The sequence below is a fragment of the Ctenopharyngodon idella genome, chromosome 7, assembly GCF_019924925.1.
Source record: "Ctenopharyngodon idella isolate HZGC_01 chromosome 7, HZGC01, whole genome shotgun sequence".
In the NCBI taxonomy this organism is placed as follows: Eukaryota; Metazoa; Chordata; class Actinopteri; order Cypriniformes; family Xenocyprididae; genus Ctenopharyngodon; species Ctenopharyngodon idella.
In genome coordinates, this window is record NC_067226.1 from 38268406 (window position 1) to 38286600 (window position 18195).

General features: G+C 36.1%; 1 protein-coding gene across 2 annotated transcripts in view; it reads left to right on the top strand.

Annotated features, from left to right (window-relative positions):
- The window catches only part of casq1b (calsequestrin 1b), a 48989-nt gene extending 31004 nt beyond the window's left edge, over positions 1-17985 (top strand). The window contains exons 2-12 of one of the 2 annotated variants that reach the window (XM_051901461.1): positions 616-648; positions 8249-8342; positions 8946-9046; positions 9120-9231; positions 9368-9441; positions 12578-12708; positions 12865-12910; positions 14591-14645; positions 14752-14852; positions 15625-15699; positions 16220-17985. In XM_051901461.1, coding sequence (XP_051757421.1) covers positions 616-648; positions 8249-8342; positions 8946-9046; positions 9120-9231; positions 9368-9441; positions 12578-12708; positions 12865-12910; positions 14591-14645; positions 14752-14852; positions 15625-15699; positions 16220-16444 — 1047 coding nt within the window. In that variant the 3' untranslated portion in view covers positions 16445-17985. The remainder of the gene's footprint in view (positions 1-615; positions 649-8248; positions 8343-8945; positions 9047-9119; positions 9232-9367; positions 9442-12577; positions 12709-12864; positions 12911-14590; positions 14646-14751; positions 14853-15624; positions 15700-16219) is intronic. The other variant, XM_051901462.1, reaches the window with a different exon arrangement.
- The last annotated feature ends 210 nt before the right edge of the window (positions 17986-18195 follow it).

Genomic DNA, 18195 nt, shown 5'->3' on the forward strand with positions numbered 1-18195 from the left:
TGTTTCATGGGATTCATACTAGAGCACTCCACATTACAAGTACAACGATGTACCAGCCAGGTGAGCTATCGGGCATGTTTATTATGTCAGAAAATCCACACATATGGAGCTGGTTGTGTGATGAAAACGTCAAAATGTATTAGTTTACAAATCATGCACATTGTAAAAGTATTTTGAGGTCATATTGTGCAAGAAACCATGGTAAAATAAGTATTTATCAATAATCTGCACCTGTAATCATAATTAGTGTTCACTGCCACTTGTGTTTATTTCAGCTGGAAACTGCAGTGAAATGTGTGTATAGGTAGGCCTATACATTTAAGCTGTTTTGCAGTCTAATATTTCCAGTGAGCCTGGGTTGTTTGTTTGAATTTGTTTCTGAACATCTGTTGACAGCACAATATACAAACATGAGACATGATGAGACAAATATAACAGAACAAAAGTGCAGGGAAAGTATTTTTAAAAAGCCCAAGGGCTTGTACAAAGCAATTTCCCTCAATTCCAACATTCGTTTTCAAATCTTTAATTGTGACTAAGAGCAAGAATAGTTAATTGTATGCTGTATTGGTTATTTTATGCTCAACTCTAAAGTCACCTGACCTTTCTCTGCAGTTGTTAACAAGCCCTGCTGCCTTGACCTACCAGGTATGTTCAAGTCCTCAAATGACTGTGTTTTGTTCTGTTCTCTCTCTCTCTCTGTTTCTCAAGTCTGGCTTATCACTAAAGCTTCATCCAAAATATCTGAATAGCATCCTTCCCCCCTCACTAGAGCCACTCTAAAGGCGTTTTATGACATATGAGCGGTTTGTAAGACCCATGGAGAGAATGAATGATGCTCCTTCAGACGTGTTGGATGTGGTCGGTGAGAGCTGTCGCAGTGAGTTTACAGGATAGCACTTCCTGTGAGGCAGAGACACCAAGAGCTGATACCATTAATGCATCTGTCCGCTTATTCGTCTGTTCTTGAATGTGCCACTCACCCTCGAGAGGAACAGAGCTTGTCCCAACTTTTACATCATGAGCTGTGTTAAACACAGCCTTGTTGATGTCATTCAAGAAGATTGGGACAAACTCTGATGTAGCGAAAAAGTGTCGGAATGAAGCTTAAGTGTCTTGTGAGTGCTGTGTCTTTGACATTTGTGTGCTGATTTACTGAAGTCAGGAATGTTAAAGAATGATTTCACCCAAACATGCAAATGCAATCATCATTTACACATCCTAATGTTGTTCGAAAAACCATGTCTTTTTCCTGTGGAACATAAAAGGTGATGTTTTGCAGAATGTTCAGGTTTCTAAAATTATGAAAGCTACATAATTGACAAATAATTGCCATTAATTTATCAAGTTTACTCATAGAAAACCTTCCCCTCCACTGTAATGTCAAATTTCATTTATAGTCAGTTGCATATTCAAACTTTTTTATGTATCACGTTTCAATACGTGCATTATGCGTATGTGCAAATCTGAGAATTTCAGCAGAGCAGAAGTTTTTCAGAAAATAACTTGTTATTGACTACTGAAGACTTCAAATATAGTGTGTGACTCATTGACTAGTGTTATGAATTTTGAGAGCCAGGGTTCTCTTGTTAAGAAAGAAGTAATGTAGCATACTTTTAAAAAGAGTACATTTATGGAAATAATATACTTTAAAAGAATATACTTATGTGTAAACTTAAATATTTTCAGACACTTAAGTGCATATTAATCACAATTAAATAAAAATATATTATGTAATTTAAACTTTGAAGTGCTTTTTGGTCCTTCTTAAGTAGGACTTAAGTACATTATTATATGCAATTTCATTATTCTGTTGTTTTTGAAATATGGTTAAAGTGTACTGCTGAATGCACTGACAAGCATTTATGGTAAACTATAATACTTTTATGTATTTTCTTTTGAAACTTGTATGTCATGTGTTTAAATATATTTGTAATGACGAAGTTGCAATGTAGTACATTTAAAATATAAATAACTTTAAAGGGTTAGTTCACCCAAAAATGAAAAGTCTGTCATTAAGTACTCACCCTCATGTCGTTCCAAACCCGTAAGACATTCGTTCATCTTCAGAACATGTAATTAAGACATTTTGATGAAATCTGAGAGCTCTCTGACTCCTCAATAGACAACAAATCAATTACCACTGTCAAGGTCTAGAAATGTACTAAAGACATTGTTAAAATAGTCAACATGACTACAGTGGTTCAACCTTAATTTTATGAAACAACGAGAATACTTTTTGTGTGCAAAAACAAAAATAACGACTTTATTCAGCAATTTCTTTTCTTCCCTGTCATTCTCCTTACGCAGTTGGTGCAGTAAGCACAGCGGAGGCTTCCGTGTTTACGTCCGAACGCCAGCTCAGTATTGGCCAAAGCTGTACATGAGCGCGATCACATGCGTGTGATGCTGATCTAGGAACTGGCCAATAATGAGTGCGTAAGGAGACTGACAGGGAAGGGAAGAGAAGAGATTGTTAAATAAAGTCGTTATTTTTGTTTTATTTTTGCGCACAAAAAGTATTCTCAGCGCTTCATAAAATTAAGGTTGAACCACTGTGGTTATCTTAACTATTTTAACGATGTCTTTAGTACATTTCTGGATCTTGACAGTGGTAATTGATTTGCTGTCTATTGAGGAGTCAGAGAACTCTCGGATTTCATCAAAATGTCTTAATTTGTGTTCCGAAGATGAACGAAGGTCTTACGGGTTTGGAACAACATAATTAATAACAAGATTTTTATTTTTGGCTGAACTAACCCTTAAAATGTAATAATGAATTACACACTGAAATTAACATTATAATCACATACTTTAAATGTGCTCAAGTATGTTAGTCAACACATCAAAATAAGTAATAATAATAATGATAATAATAATATGCTGTATGTATAAAGCACCTTTCAAGAACCCAAGGACATAATATTGACAAATAACACAAATTGTACAGATGTACAATCAGGGAACAACAAAAGTGAACAGTCAGACAGTCATATAACATACAAGACAATAGCCGAAATAAGTAAGGATCAGATAATGAAAGTAAACAATCAGTTAGCAAAACATATTGTAAATAAATGAGTTTTGAGTTTAGTCTTAAAGTTCTGGAGTAAGGAGAGAGCATGTATATGTTGGGGAAGCTTGTTCCAAAGCTTAGGAGCTGAAATGCTGAACATCCTACCACCAACAGTAGATAGTTTGAACTTGGGTAGTATAAGCAAATTCTCAGAACTCGATCTAAGAGTACGGGCAGGAACATAAGGGTGTATTAATACTGTAAGATATGAAGGTGCTACACCATGCTAAGCCTTAAAAACTATGACAAGTATTTTAACCCTTTCATGCATAGAGCTCGAGTGACAGCGTTTCAAAAAACATTTTCTTGCATATGCATGGGTTTTGATGGCATAGTTGCATATCAACCTCTACAATGGACACTAGTGCATCATTCTATACACTGCCACCAAGCGGCAAGCCTTTGGATGTCGATTTTTTTCTATCCAAACCAAGATGATAGAAATGCCAAGTTGCTCCAGAATATCCATCCATTACTTCTATCCTAGGAGACTCTTGCAGGCTAAAAAAAAATACAAATTGTAGCATCAAGCACTATCTAATGAGTCATGTCACAGTTCAATTTAAAAAAGTACTGATTTTACATCGGGAGGAAATTCTGATCAATCATCTGTCCACTACAGTGGACATCATGCAACAGTAGCTATATTTCAGCTACAATTCATACTATTACTGTGAGCATTTTTTTGAAAATACTTCATCTGCAGTAACTTTTTTTGACTGTAAACAAATGTATTTGTGTTATTAGTGTAATTTGCATTAATATCAAAAAGTAATGTGATTACTTATTACATCAAAAAAGTAATTTGATTACATAATGCACATTACTTGTAATGCATTACTTTACTCATATCATAAAAAAGTAATCTGATTATGTAATGCACGTTACTTGTAATGCATTGCTTTACTCGTTACATCAAAATAGTAATCTGATTAAATAATGCACTCAGTTAATGCATTACTTTCAAGCTCAATCTCAATTTATTTATAAAGCACAATTAAAAACTACCACAGTTGACCAATGTGTTGTACAATGTTCTAAAAAGACTTATAAAAACACCAAAACCAATATATATATATATATATATATATATGTATACAAAAAACAAAACAAACAACAACAGACAACAAAAGACATCACATGTCATAGGCTAAAGTGAAGAGATACGTTTTTAACTTTGATTTAAAAATATGTAATGTTGGTGCCATTCTAATTTGTAAACTGTTCCAAAGTTTAGGTGTGGCTTTGGCAAAAGCTCGATCACCCCTGGATTTCAACTTTGACTTTGGAACAGACAACAAACTTCTCACAGGATGGTGTTCACACAACAAGTCAGAAAAGTAAGAGGGAGCGAGGCCATTTAAACATTTAAAAACAAGCAGAAGCACTTTAAAATCAATTCTAAAGCAGACTGGGAGCCAATGAAAAGACATTAAAACAGGAATGATATGTTTGTGTTTGCGAACATCAGTTAAAAGTCTTGCAGCCACGTTTTGGGCCATTTGTAATCTAGATAATAAAGAATTGTTTATTCCCAGATACAGAGATACAGATACAGTTACGATAGTCAATTCTAGAAGAAATAAAAGCATGAATTGCAGTTTCAAAGTGCTTAAAAGAAAGGAAAGTCTTCACTTTAGCTAGCGCTTTTAGTTGGTAAAAACTTGATTTGACAACTAAATTTATTTGCCTATCAAATTTAAGTGCACCATCAAATAATACGTTCAAGTTTTTTTATATATGACTTAACTGAAGAAGATAAAACACCAGAATTTAATGAGAAATGTTTGGGATTTCAGAAGAGCCAAACACGATGATCTATGTTTTACTCTAATTTAGATTTAAAAAAAAAAAAAATATTGACATCCAGGATTTGACATCGGAAAGACAGGCACAGATGGAGTCTGAGCCATTTTTTTGCTTTAGGGGCAAATAAAGTTGAGTATCGTCTGCATAACAATGATAGTACAAGCCATGCTTTTCAAATATAGAGCCTAAAGGAAGCATATATAGAGAAAACAATAAAGGGGTCAAAATAGAGTCTTGGGGGACCCCACAAGTCAAGTGGACCACACCCGAATGACATCCTCCTATATTGATCGAAAAGCCTCTATTTTTAAGGTATGACTGAAACCAACTTAGTGCAGTTCCTCTGATGCCCACAACTTGCTGTAGCCAAGTAAGAAGGACCTCATTGTCAACTGTATCAAACGCAGAACTTAAATCTAAAGGTACCAGTACAACAGAGTCACTTAAGTCAGTGGCCATTAAAACATAATTTAAAACTTGTACAAGTGCTGTCTCTGTAGAGTGAAATTTTCTAAAACCTGATTGGAAAACATCAAAAACCTTATTGTCATTCAAAAAGCTCTGCAGCTGGTGAAGAACCACTTTCTCCAAAGTTTTAGATAAAAAAAAAAAAAGAAATACTTTACTCCTTACATCAAAAAGTAATCTGATTACGTTATGCATGTTACTTGTAATGTGTTACCCCCAACACTGCTCATTTCACATCTGATCGCTACATTTTTTTTTTTTTTTTTTTTTCAGAGGAGAGCAATGGTAGAAATGTCTCCATCTTAAACATAATCAGAATTATCAGCTTATAAGGGTAAATCAACATACTCTGGTAGACTGGAGGGAGCGTGAGCATGGGTTTGGGTTTCCATAGTATCTTGACAGGTTGTAGAGATCTTTGATAGAATCGCGTCCTTTCTGTTCCTGTATTCTGTTCTGATATCAAAGTGCAATATTTTGTGTTTATATTTTTTGCATATATGTTATAGTTTTCACATGATTTTATAGAATTTTATTCATTGGTTTGTTAAATACACAAATTATTGATGTGTTATTACTGTATTGTTTAATACAGTATTTATTCAGTTAAACCCATAAACACATACTGTAGGAAGTGAGAGAAGGGGGAGGAAAAACAGTATTGAGCGGAAAGGTAAGATAGATTTGTGAATCATCAGCATAACTATGGAAATTAAGACCATGATCTGACCAAGAGGAAACATATAGATTAGAAATAGAAATGGACCAGGAACAGATCCTTGAGGTACACCATGGGAAACGGTGACAGAGTGAGATTTGAGATAATTAATGCTAATAAATTGTTGCCTAGATTGCCCAAGAGATATGAAGTCAGCCACTGAAAGACAGTACTAGTCTGAAAAGACAGTACTCTCTGAAAAGTTTCAGAAAGGTCTTAATAGTAGGACATGGTGGTTTGACAAGTTTGTTGATCTCACAGAATTATAAAACAATTATTTAAAATGCACTTTAAATTAATTTTTAATTAGACATTGTTTCAAAGTGCACTTTTTAAAAGTGTTCTTGCGTGTGTTAAGAAACATGGTAATGAAAGTGTACTCTATTTAAAGCTGTAGTCCATAAGTTTTGCCTCTTTGTCGCCATCTCTGTTTGAAACCTGCAATTGCAGTTTTTTGTGAAATTATCATCTTTACATGGGTTGTGCATCGGCGCGGCTCCTCAGCGTGGATGAATCTAATGTTTGCTGTCAGTCACCACACCAATGTGGATACTGTACTTCGGAATCACAGATTCTGCTTCTTGGAAGTATGACCAAAATAAGAATTTTCACTGGAAAATGTCATCTGAACAAGTAAGTAACATGTCTGTCACTTTTGTTCTGACCAACTGAGAAAAAAAGCATTACAATAAATCGCACTGCCAATTGTGATTAAATCTAACAATCGCTTAGCTCAGATCACGTCAAGCCATGCAAATTTTTATTATTGTTATAATTTGTTCTCAAATGGTTAATGTTAACAACATCAGCATTGCGTGACTATGTATTTAGTGTGTATTAGAGTTCCCTGTAGATTTAAATTTCTGTAGCCCCTCCGCAGTCCGAAGTCTTTTCCTTTGACCAGTGAATTTTGGTGAATCTCCAGTTGTCACTGATGATTGTCTTTTGGACCTTTCTGGATTACAATCCGCCATCTAAATTATAAATTTAATTACTGCAGCTGCTGTGAGAAAAGGCTATAAATGATCCACCATCCTCACATGTGATTTAGCCTATTAGCTGGGACTCGTTCTTTATGTAAACAGACGTGACGTAGTGACGCAAAGACGAACGGCTGCATGCTCGAATTTCCTGCGGAAACTCACCAGTACCACCCGAATTACAAAACGTTATTACAAGTTTACCGTTGTGAAGCGGGCTAAGGTAAGGAGATAGTTGGACACTGGCTGGTTATGTACTTGCTTAAAAATTGATTTTGGATAATTTCTAACCAAAGTTACGGACTGCAGCTTTAAGTGGCCTTTCTTGAAAATATTCTTTCAAGATTTGAAGTGCACTACAAGTGCACTTTTGTCATAATTAAGGACACTTTTTCACAAAGGGTCACCTTATTATATGGGAAAAAAGCAGCTTGGACATTATTTTATTTTACACAAATATATGACTTTGAAACAGTGTGAGGGTGAGTAAATGGATTTTCATTTTTTGACTGAACTGTTGGTTTATGTACAAATGTGAAGGTGTGAGAAAAGCAGGGCTATAAAGTGTCACAGGATTTGATGCTTTAGTAAGGTGGAATCTAAGTGTTCTAAGAATCTAAGGAAGTTTCAGTGCGACTGAGATTGTAGTTCTCCACGTGAAGGTAAATAATTATTTATGCTATTTTTGATCGTATTTTTAATATGAATATTGAATGTTACTGTTGTGTTTACATTATGCGCTCATTTCAAGCATGTGTGTATACTGAAATGATAGAATGGTCACGTGCTTATGTTGTGTTGATAAACCTAGTGTGCATTGATCTGTCTGTATGTTTATGTATGCGGTTGACCTAAGCAACAGCATACATACATTTGCACCTGTGCCTATGTGTCCAGTCTTTTACATGCCTGATCTGATCAGACCCTGCATTGGTCAGATCTCTTGTCTATCTCTAGCTTCTATTTCCCACAGATTTAAAAGGCACAAAGGCAGCACTTCTGGCATGTGCATTGATGGCCTTGTGCCTTGTTTGGGCTTTGACTATATCGAGTGTGAAAGAGGTTGTGTTTTATGGCTGTAGTGCTGAATGGCCTACTCTTAAAGGATTGCACAATTAGTAAAGGACTGAACGCTCTGCATTTTGTCTCTGAGTTAGACTCACATAGGTTACAATAAACTCTTTGCTGTTCCTGCAGCTTGCTGCCCAGGTGCTTGATGATTTTGAGGATGAGGACGTTGGATTCGGCCTGGTGGATTCAAAGAAAGACAGAGCGGTTGCTAAGAAGCTGGGTAATCTCTGATCCCATCCTATGAATGCATCTGAAATCCCTAATCTTCCATTTACAGCCTGTAATACAGTTCTTATTTTTGGTTTCCAGTAGCCATCAGTCTGTTGAAGTATACGCTGTTGGTGAACAAAAAATGAAAATAAATACACTGTATCATGGAAAACTAATGGTAACTAATGGGACCTTTTTGTAAAGTGTTACCTTCCATAAAGGTAGTCCATATAACTTTTTTGAGCACCAGACTGAAATTGCATTTGTTAAAGTCATGCAAGTTGGACATGAGGCTGAATAAATGTTTAACAGATTTTCATTGTTGAGGGAACTATTGCTTTAATGCAGTTTGTAAAAAGTAGAACATGTTCCTTGATCAATATTCATTTTTGTTACTAGAACAACACTCTTATCATTAAAACATTTTGTTCTGACTTTAAAAGTAAAGTTTCATTGGAATCAATCATTGGATTATAAAAACGTTCTTCCAGGAACATCCTGGGTAAATCATTTTGCGCAAATGTTTATATAGTATTCAAACCAACTATTATCTGCTGAATGAGAAAATCCTCAAACACCTCTTAAATGTTCATCAGATGCTTGATTTCTGCAGGCCTGCTGGAGGTGGACAGCATCTATATCTTTGCCGATGATGAGATCATTGAGTACGATGGCGAGTTGGCAGCTGACACGCTGCTGGAATTCCTCTATGATGTGAGCGATTATACATCATGATTACAGATCACACACCCAAAGGTCACTGGTAATTGAGTAGTTTTTCTATCAGGTGATTGAGGAACCAGTGGAGATCATCAGTAATGACAGAGAGCTCAAGGGCTTTCATAACATCGAGGAGGACATTAAACTCATGGGCTACTTCAAGAGTGAGAAATCTTCACGTAAGTATGCCATTTAGGGTTTGCCATGTACAAACTCTGATAAAAGTTCCAGAATATGATTCCAGCTAAGGTTGTACTTTTTTCTAAATTCATTTTAACAAGAAACTTCCATCATGCCAAATTTGTTACTTCTCAGACTTCATTGAGTATGATGACGCAGCTGAGGAATTTCATCCCTTCATCAAGTTCTTTGCCACCTTTGAGCCAAAAGTAGGTGCTTTCACACATTCATTCAATTTATTCATACATTTATACATTCATTCATTTAAAAAGGGAAACTGACATGACTGTGACTATGATGCCTGTTTTTGCACACCCCATTTATTAAATAAGTACTAATTAAAGTATGCTTATATAGCAAGTAAAAATTCCATTAATTCATTACTTTGGAAATTAATACTTTTCTGCAGCAAGGACATAAACTTGAAATAATAGGCTATCTTGGAGCTTAACAGAGTGGTATCCTAAGTAACGAGTTTTAAACGAAAGACGCCAACTCACTCAGTATAAAAAAATACAAAATGTGTAGCTCAGTCGAATGCCTAGAAGACAACTCTCAAATGAGAGGAGGCCGACCTGCTCACTACAGGCACTTCATTCTAATCATACCTGACACATTAGGACCTTCAACCTCTCTAGAAAGAGGAGGGACCTCATAAGGGTGTTGCCACAACTTTCCCTGATAATGGGAGCCCCAGGGTCCCAGGGCCCCAGTTACATGCCCCTATACAAAGGATCGAAAAATCATCCCCTACCTAACCTTTCTACAGGGAGCTGAGGTCGCTGTATTAAAAACAACTCTCACCAGAGGTCAAGCAACCTGCAAGTTCAGTCTGTGACTTCAAAGAGCAGAGGCCTTAATGTAAAAGAGGCCTGCCATACTTTTACAGTCTGAAAGGCTGCACTCACTACCAAGCCCGGCGTTGGGCCTTCAGAGGGGTTCCAAACTCATTGTTGGCCCAGGCTTCAGGCCTGATGTTATAAGTACCTGTAGAGGAAGAATAGTACAGGGGTGAAGAGAAAAAAGAAGAGGAGAAGGTAGATGTGCAGACCCTCGGAGGGATGGATCACCTCACTGGCGCTGGGCGTTGGATCACTTCCCTCAGATCCTGCTTCTTTTCCTTGCATCTCTTCTTCTCCGAGACCTAATCCTCAAAGGAGGAGGGGCCCGGGAGGCAACGCTATCCTTCTGGCTTTGCACGGTATGCACGATCTAAATGCAGCCGAGCGCGTCCTCACCTCCTTGAACTTTCCAACCACCTCCTCAATGGAGGTACCGAAAAGTGCAGTCGGCGAGACAGGGGCATCGAGGAGAAACCCATTCTCTTTCTTCCCGATGTCCGCCTGGTTCACCCACAGGTGCCTCTCTGTTGCCACTGATTGATTGACTGTCGCCATCAATCTACCGATCATGGTGGCAGTCTGCTTAGTGCTTAGATCTGTGGTGCGGTGCAACTCAGATACCACCTCAGGGGAAGGACCCTGGCCCTGGTCCAAGTCTTTCAGCAGATCAGCCTGGTATGCTTGAAGCACTGCCATAGTATGCAGTGAAGCACCAGCCTGACTCGCTGTCACGTATGCCCTGCTGTTCAAGCACGAGGTGGTCTTGAGCACCTTTGTAGGCAGGGCCAGAGCTTTAAGGGAAGATGCCGCCCCACCTGCGAGATAGTTCGCAAATGTCTTGTCAATGGGGGGCATTTCCACATATCTGTGCTTGCACATCCCCTCAACAATGGCATAATTATAAGCTTATGTCTGTGAATGCGGGCGGAATACAGATTCTTCCATGCCTTTTCGAACTCAGTGTGGAGATTGGGAAGGAATGGAAGGCTCACGGAAGCTGGAGTGTTATGGCTGGAAAGAAACCTCTCGTCTAATCTACCACGAGGAGTCTCTTCTCTAACACACTCTCACGACAGCTTAAGTCTACCTGAAGTGCATTCCATAACGCCCAACAGCTCATCATACGCAGGGCAGGATGGCCACGAGGGCTCAGATATATCACCTTCTTCACCCTCATCAGCCATCTCCTGATCTTCCTGGCATGGTGCCAGTAGAGCACTGTCTGCTGTACCAGAGGAACCGAGGGAAAGTACATCCTCGCCCAGCAGAACGCTCTTGTCAGCTGCTGGTTCATGCGAGAGAGTCACGCCTCTCTTGAACTCGTGGACAAACGAGAGCAGAGCGTCCTCAAGGGGAAACGCTCGCAGTGCATGCAAACAGCTCCCTCGAGAACTGAGCGTGCGTGCTCCTCACCCAAACAGTGCACGCACAAGTCATGTCACCACTTGAAACGTTTAACAGACATTTTCTTCTTACCTTGATAGAACAGTTCGCTACAAACAAACTGTCCCTGAAGATGAAAAGAGGACGACATGTTTCCTAGGCACCCATTATATACTTTCTGGTTGCACTAGTAACCAATAGAATTGCCGTGATTTGACAGTTGGTTCAGATACCAGTCACGTGAAGACATTCCCCATATGTGTCTCAGGATGCAGTGCAAGTTCCCTTTCGAAAGGGAACATAAGTTGTCTTGTGTGATATGAAATAATGAATCCTTGAAAGCAGACTAGAAGCATTTAAAAATTAAGATTTAAGATTAATCAAGCATTTAAGATTAATCATGCAGCTCTAGAGTGAGATGAAAAGTACCAATTCCAGCCCAAGTTCTCATCCTTTGGAAGTGCATCAAAGTGGATTTGCTTTGGCAGCATAGAAAACAGCATCTTCTTGATATGTCGACAACATGAACCAAACTCTTCCAGTCTCAGCTACAAATACAGTGTTTGAGTTTGGGCTAAAGTAGATGCTGTTCACAGGCAGCACGTGAAGACCACAGGCTGGCATTATGCAAATTTGTTACAAAACCCTACATAGGTTCGAGCAGGAAGTAAGGCCCTGTCCCAAATGGCACCCTGAACACTCACGGTCTTACTACTAGTCCACACTTTCGTGACGTATAGCCGCTTTGACTGTTGGGAAGAAGTCTGCTGCAGAGCTCACTCACATATCGACTGCAAAGGGGGCACTCGTGAGCACCCCTCTGAAATTTAAAGTGTTAAATGAGACACCCTATGGTCTTGTGGACTTCACATACACATGGTGACCATTGTAAGTCCACAAGAAAGTGCATATGAAGTGTGACATTTGGGACTGGAGTTACTGACGACTCGTTTCAGGCAATTCAGCTTTGATCTTTGAAACTTTGCAGTCCTTTTACATTCACAAATATCTATATTACACACACTGCATCAAAAGTAATATCCCAAAAACATAGTGGCACTTTAATGAGCTATGTATTCATTCATTGTGTCTGGTCTGCGTAATCTCTGTTTGTCTCCAGATCGCTAAGAAATTAAACCTGCAGATGAACGAAGTGGATTTCTATGAACCCTTCATGAGCAAACCTGTCACCATCCCTGGCAAACCCTACATGGAGGAGGACATCATTAGCTACATTGAGGAACACGACAGGTTAACACTGTTCAGCTGAAGAGAAAAACAAAATAAAATCCTTTCCTCAAAAGTCCTCTCAGAAGGATGCTTGAATAAAATAACTATTTTATTTTATTTATAAAAATAAAATATTTTTTTTTTCTTACTTGTTACTTATTTTTGTACTTATTTTAGACCAACTCTAAGAAAATTGGAGCCCCACAGCATGTATGAGATCTGGGTAAGACAAAGTCAATCCGTTATCCAAAACTAACTTCAACAAAGTCTATATAGGGAATTCAGAAGTGTTTGTTTTATATACTTTTATCTTATTTGCCGTTTATGTGCAATATCAAAGTCTTTCTCAGGAAATTTCATCTTTCTGTTCAGTCCTATTGCTGTGACATCATCCCTCACTTCATAAATTATGTTTTGATCTTACTGACATCATATTTTGGAGAGTGTTAAATTATATAATTAAACTATAAATTATATAATTATAAAATTATAATTACATTATATTTACATTACATTATAAAAGTTTTTGACCACATGGTCCTAACAACAGTTTTATGTACAGTAAAAAACCCATTTACTGTGAGAGAGAGAAAAAAAAGTTTGATACTATGTAGACCATATTAAAATGATTAAGTTTTCTACATTAAATTAATATCTTTTATTTTTTTTATTTTTTTTTATTTTATTTGTGTTTACAAAACTATATGCATTTTTCTCACCATTATAAAATAGTGCTGTCAATAGAAGTAAATAATCTCAGTTAAACTCTTAATCAGAAATTAATGATTTCTGATCAGTCTTTAGGAAGCAGACTGAAACAGTAATACAGTTGAGCTCAAAAGTTTACATACCCCTTGCAGAATATGCAAAAATGTTAATCATTTTAACAAAATAAGGAGGATCATGAAAATTGCATGTTATTTTTTATTTAGTACTGTCCTGATTAAACTATTGCACAGATGTTTACGTAAAGTCCACAAGACAAAAAATAGCTGAATTTATAAAAATCAACCCGTTCAAATGTTTACATACCCTTGATTCTTAATACTGTGTGTCGTTACCTGGATGATCCACGACTGTTTTGTGATGGTTGTTCATGAGTCCCTTGTTTGTCCTGAGCAGTTAAACTGAGCTCTGTTCTTCAGAAAAATCCTCCATGTCTTGCAAATTCTTTGATTTTCCTGCATCTTTTGCATATTTGAACCCTTTTCAGCAGTGACTGTATGATTTTAAGATTCACCTTTTCACACTATTAAAAAAGCTGCAAACAGTATTAAGAATCGAGGGTATGTAAACTTTTGAACGGGGTCATTTTTATAAATGTTTTTTTTTTTTTTTTTGGTCTTGTGGAATTTTATGTAAACATCTGTTATTATGTGAAATAGTTTATTCAGGAGAGTACTAAATAAAAAATAGCATGCGATTTTCATGATCCTTCTTATTTTGTTATAATGATTAACATTTTTACAAGGGGTATGTAAACTTTTGAGCTCAACTGTATTATTAATTTAATAATATTGTTACATTATAATATTTTTAATTTGATGAATGTGAAATGGACTTATTTTAAATTAAACATTTTTAATTAATATCTTAAGTGTACATGTTAACTTTGAGAGTCCTAAAATACTTTCTTCTTTTTTTTTTCATCTTTTTTGTGTCTCTCAAAATGCACCCCAGTTTAAAACAATTATTTTCACATATTTATTCTAAATTACATTTAAATGTTTCTGGTTTGTGTATTTATGTTTTTATAATGGTTTTTAATGAGAAAAACAGAAAACAGTAGTAGAGAGTCATTACGGTGTCATCCAATAATTGCAAAATGTTGATATCGTATATCATTTCATTTCTGTAACTCCTGATCATTATCATGACAGTTACTGTCTTCTATTGGCCTTAGGAAGATGATATTAATGGACAGCACATTGTTGCTTTTGCTGAGGAGTCTGACCCTGGTAAACACTAGTACAATAAGCCACAGTACAATAAGCCACTATTTTTGAGAGTCTTTGAAGGATTTCATATACTGACACCAAATGATTGAATGTTGACTTTTCCAAGACGGTTATGAGTTCCTGGAGATCCTGAAGGAAGTGGCTCAAGAAAACACAGAGAACCCAGATTTAAGCATCATCTGGATTGATCCTGACGACTTTCCACTGGTATGAAAAACTACAATAATACTGAATCCAGAAACATTAAACTTAACTTTGATAACTTTTTGAATTATGTACTTTTTACAAAATACCCTGGATAAAATGCCATTGTTTTGTTGTTGTTGTTGTTGTTGTTGGTGTTTTTTTTTTATATAGGATATGAACAAAGCTATATTGTTGATGTCATTTTACATATTTCGTTGGTGCTATTGTTGATATAGAAGATACATACTTTCATAATTCCTAAAATCAGTTTAATGACATACACAATACATTATATCACATATACAACACATTATATGCTCAGCTGTTATAAAATCATGCTAATGTAATGAACTCTTACTACTGACATTGAGAGCAGGTGCTTCAACACTTTCTCAATCTCTGTTTGACTCTGCTGCCCTCTACAGGAGAAATCTGACCACTGAATAAGTTTAATGAGTATGTAGCACACATCCTCTTAAAAAAACCTCCAAGGAATTTATTATTTTTTTTATTTATTTTATTTTTTTCCAAAAAGATATGACAGTCAGAACAGATGTAGCCTATTTATCTTTATGGACTATTTATGGAACAGCGTAATTTCTGGAAAAAAAAATATCCATCCCCCTAATGGAAAAGAAACCTTTTTTATTTAACCCTGCAGTAAAATTTTAAATAGTTTTTGAAGTTTAGCAAGAGTGATCGCTCATTTACAAACACGACATTTCACAGTGAACTACTGTACCAGTACTGTTCTGTACCAGGTTTGACCTTTGACCTCTCTCTATCCCTGCAGATGGTGCCATACTGGGAGAAGACCTTTGGCATTGACCTCTCCTCCCCTCAGATTGGTGTGGTGGACGTTGAGGATGTGAGAACATAATTTTCTTTCATGTCTCTAATGCCAGTGATCATGCAAGTGCAATTTAGATTATACGGCTTTGGAATTAAAGGTTCTAAAAGGGGGTCTTCGCAACAGTGTCATAGCAGAACCATTTTTGATGAACAATTTTTAAAAGAATTTTTTTGTTTTCTTAGTGTGAATAAAATTGTAATAATCTAAGGAACCTTTTTTCCAGGGAACCATTGATACCAATGAAGAATCTTTATTATTAAGAGTCAGGATGTTTCCATACAAGTGATTATTATTAGTAGAGAGGTTGGAAAGAGCCATCTGGATCAAGTAGGTCTGATATAAGAGCATCAAGCTCATTTTAAAGAACATTACATTAAGTTTCTCTGATAGTATCAGTAAGGTATTTTGTAAACGCAACTTAATTTCTGCTGGATGGAGATTTTCGAAATTTGTGATTATTCTATTATAATTATTAATTGTGCTTGTCTGTCTCTTTCTCAGTAACTCGGATTCATCTTGTCTGTCTGATTCTCAGGCTGATAGTGTGTGGATGGAGATGGATGATGATGAGGACATGCCCACCGCTGACGAGCTTGACACCTGGATCGAAGATGTGATGACTGGCAAAATCAACCCTAATGATGAAAATGACTATGACGATGACGATGAGGATGAGGATGACGATGATGGTGAAGATGAGGAAGAGGATGACGATGACGATGATGAGGATGATGACGACAATGATGATGAGGATGAATAAATTCTTACCTTCATCTCAGGCATCACTTCGCTGTCATACGTGTGTGTTTGTGACATTAAGAACTCATCAGTCTCCAAATATTCAACCATTGCAAACTGAGCTGTTCTGTCATGCGGTCTGGAGGACTTGAGAAACATTTTGTCTTGTCTTGTCGTTGAACTACTCTGCACCAATATAATCATTCTTCAGAAAAATAAACATCATATTCAAGGATCACTGCATCTGTTTTACTCCCCATGTAACATCTAATAAGAATGCATGTGTGCTAAAGAAGCAGGTGTTTGTTAAACAGTGGAAAAGCCTTGTAATTATTTTGATCTCTTTTTTTTATTGACTTTTAAGAGAAGTCTTAACCTTCCATCATCTGGAATGCCGCAAATAAAATTAAAGGGGGAAAAAAAAATGTTTCCCTTGTTTTTGTCCAATGTAAATGCAATGAGAAGATAAAGAAAGAAATTGTCATTGATTAAGAATCTTTGTGCGTGTGTGTGTGTGTGTGTATTTACTCAAGATTGCATGTGCAGTTTCACTTCATTTGTAGAGTGGAATCATCAGTTTCTCACAACAGAAAGCAAATACAGAAACACTGCATTATTTAACTGCTAAGTTCCAATATATACAACTGAATCTAACACATTAAGAACATAACATTTTAAAATGTATATATATTGTTTCCAAGCCTATACAGTACATATTATTGTACTTTATAAACTTTGTTAATCTTATATATTTTCATATGTAAAATTAGCATGCATGTTAAAATCTATAATAATTAAAATAATTTAAATGACTAAATAATTAATTGGGCAAAATATTGGGCAAATATATATATATATATATATATATATATGTTTGGGTTTATTACCCAACGTATGTTCTTCCTGCACATTTACACATATTTTTTATGCACATTGATAGAATTACAATATACTGTAGAATTAAACAGAAACATTTCCCAGGCTCATTCAATGTATGTTTTCCTTTGATATCTACATATGAAAGAAACACATGTATGTTAAACATATTTAACACACACACACATAAAACCATAAATGAAATCTGTACTTTTATGTATTCATTTACCATAGACCTATTAAAATCTCCTGTGTAAGTTGTGTATGCATATGTACATACTGCATATTGTATACATATATTTGTTCATGTATACGTATATATCCCCACAATATGATGCCACATCCTTCACCAGGACACATTCACCTCACATGATGAACATCAGTATAAGTTGCTGTTTGTTTTAATTTACCTAAAGCAAACACACATGACATAATGATAATTATTTATATCGAAACATGTTCCCAAATCCTGTTCAAACATACAGTGCGTATATATAAAGTAATTACCTTCATTTAAGATGTATGCATTGATATTGATTTCTGTGTGCTTAGTCAAATTATCCATCAAATGTAACTTTGTTTCGTAGTCAACAAAATGAAGGACCCTGTATTGTGCAGCGAACATTGAGACTCTGCAGACCTATTTATTCATTTTAACAAATAAAATGGTCAGGAAAAAAAAAAAAATATATATATATATATATATATATGTACAATTGTGAAATTCTAAGAATTGAAGATATTAAAATTACATTATTACTTACTGACTCAATGTTCTTTACAGAATTATACCATGCCATTTTTATTTTCACCTAAAATTAAGACATTATGGCCTAGTTTCACAGACAGGGCTCAGATTAAAGGGGACCTATTATGCCCTTTTTCACAAGATGATAT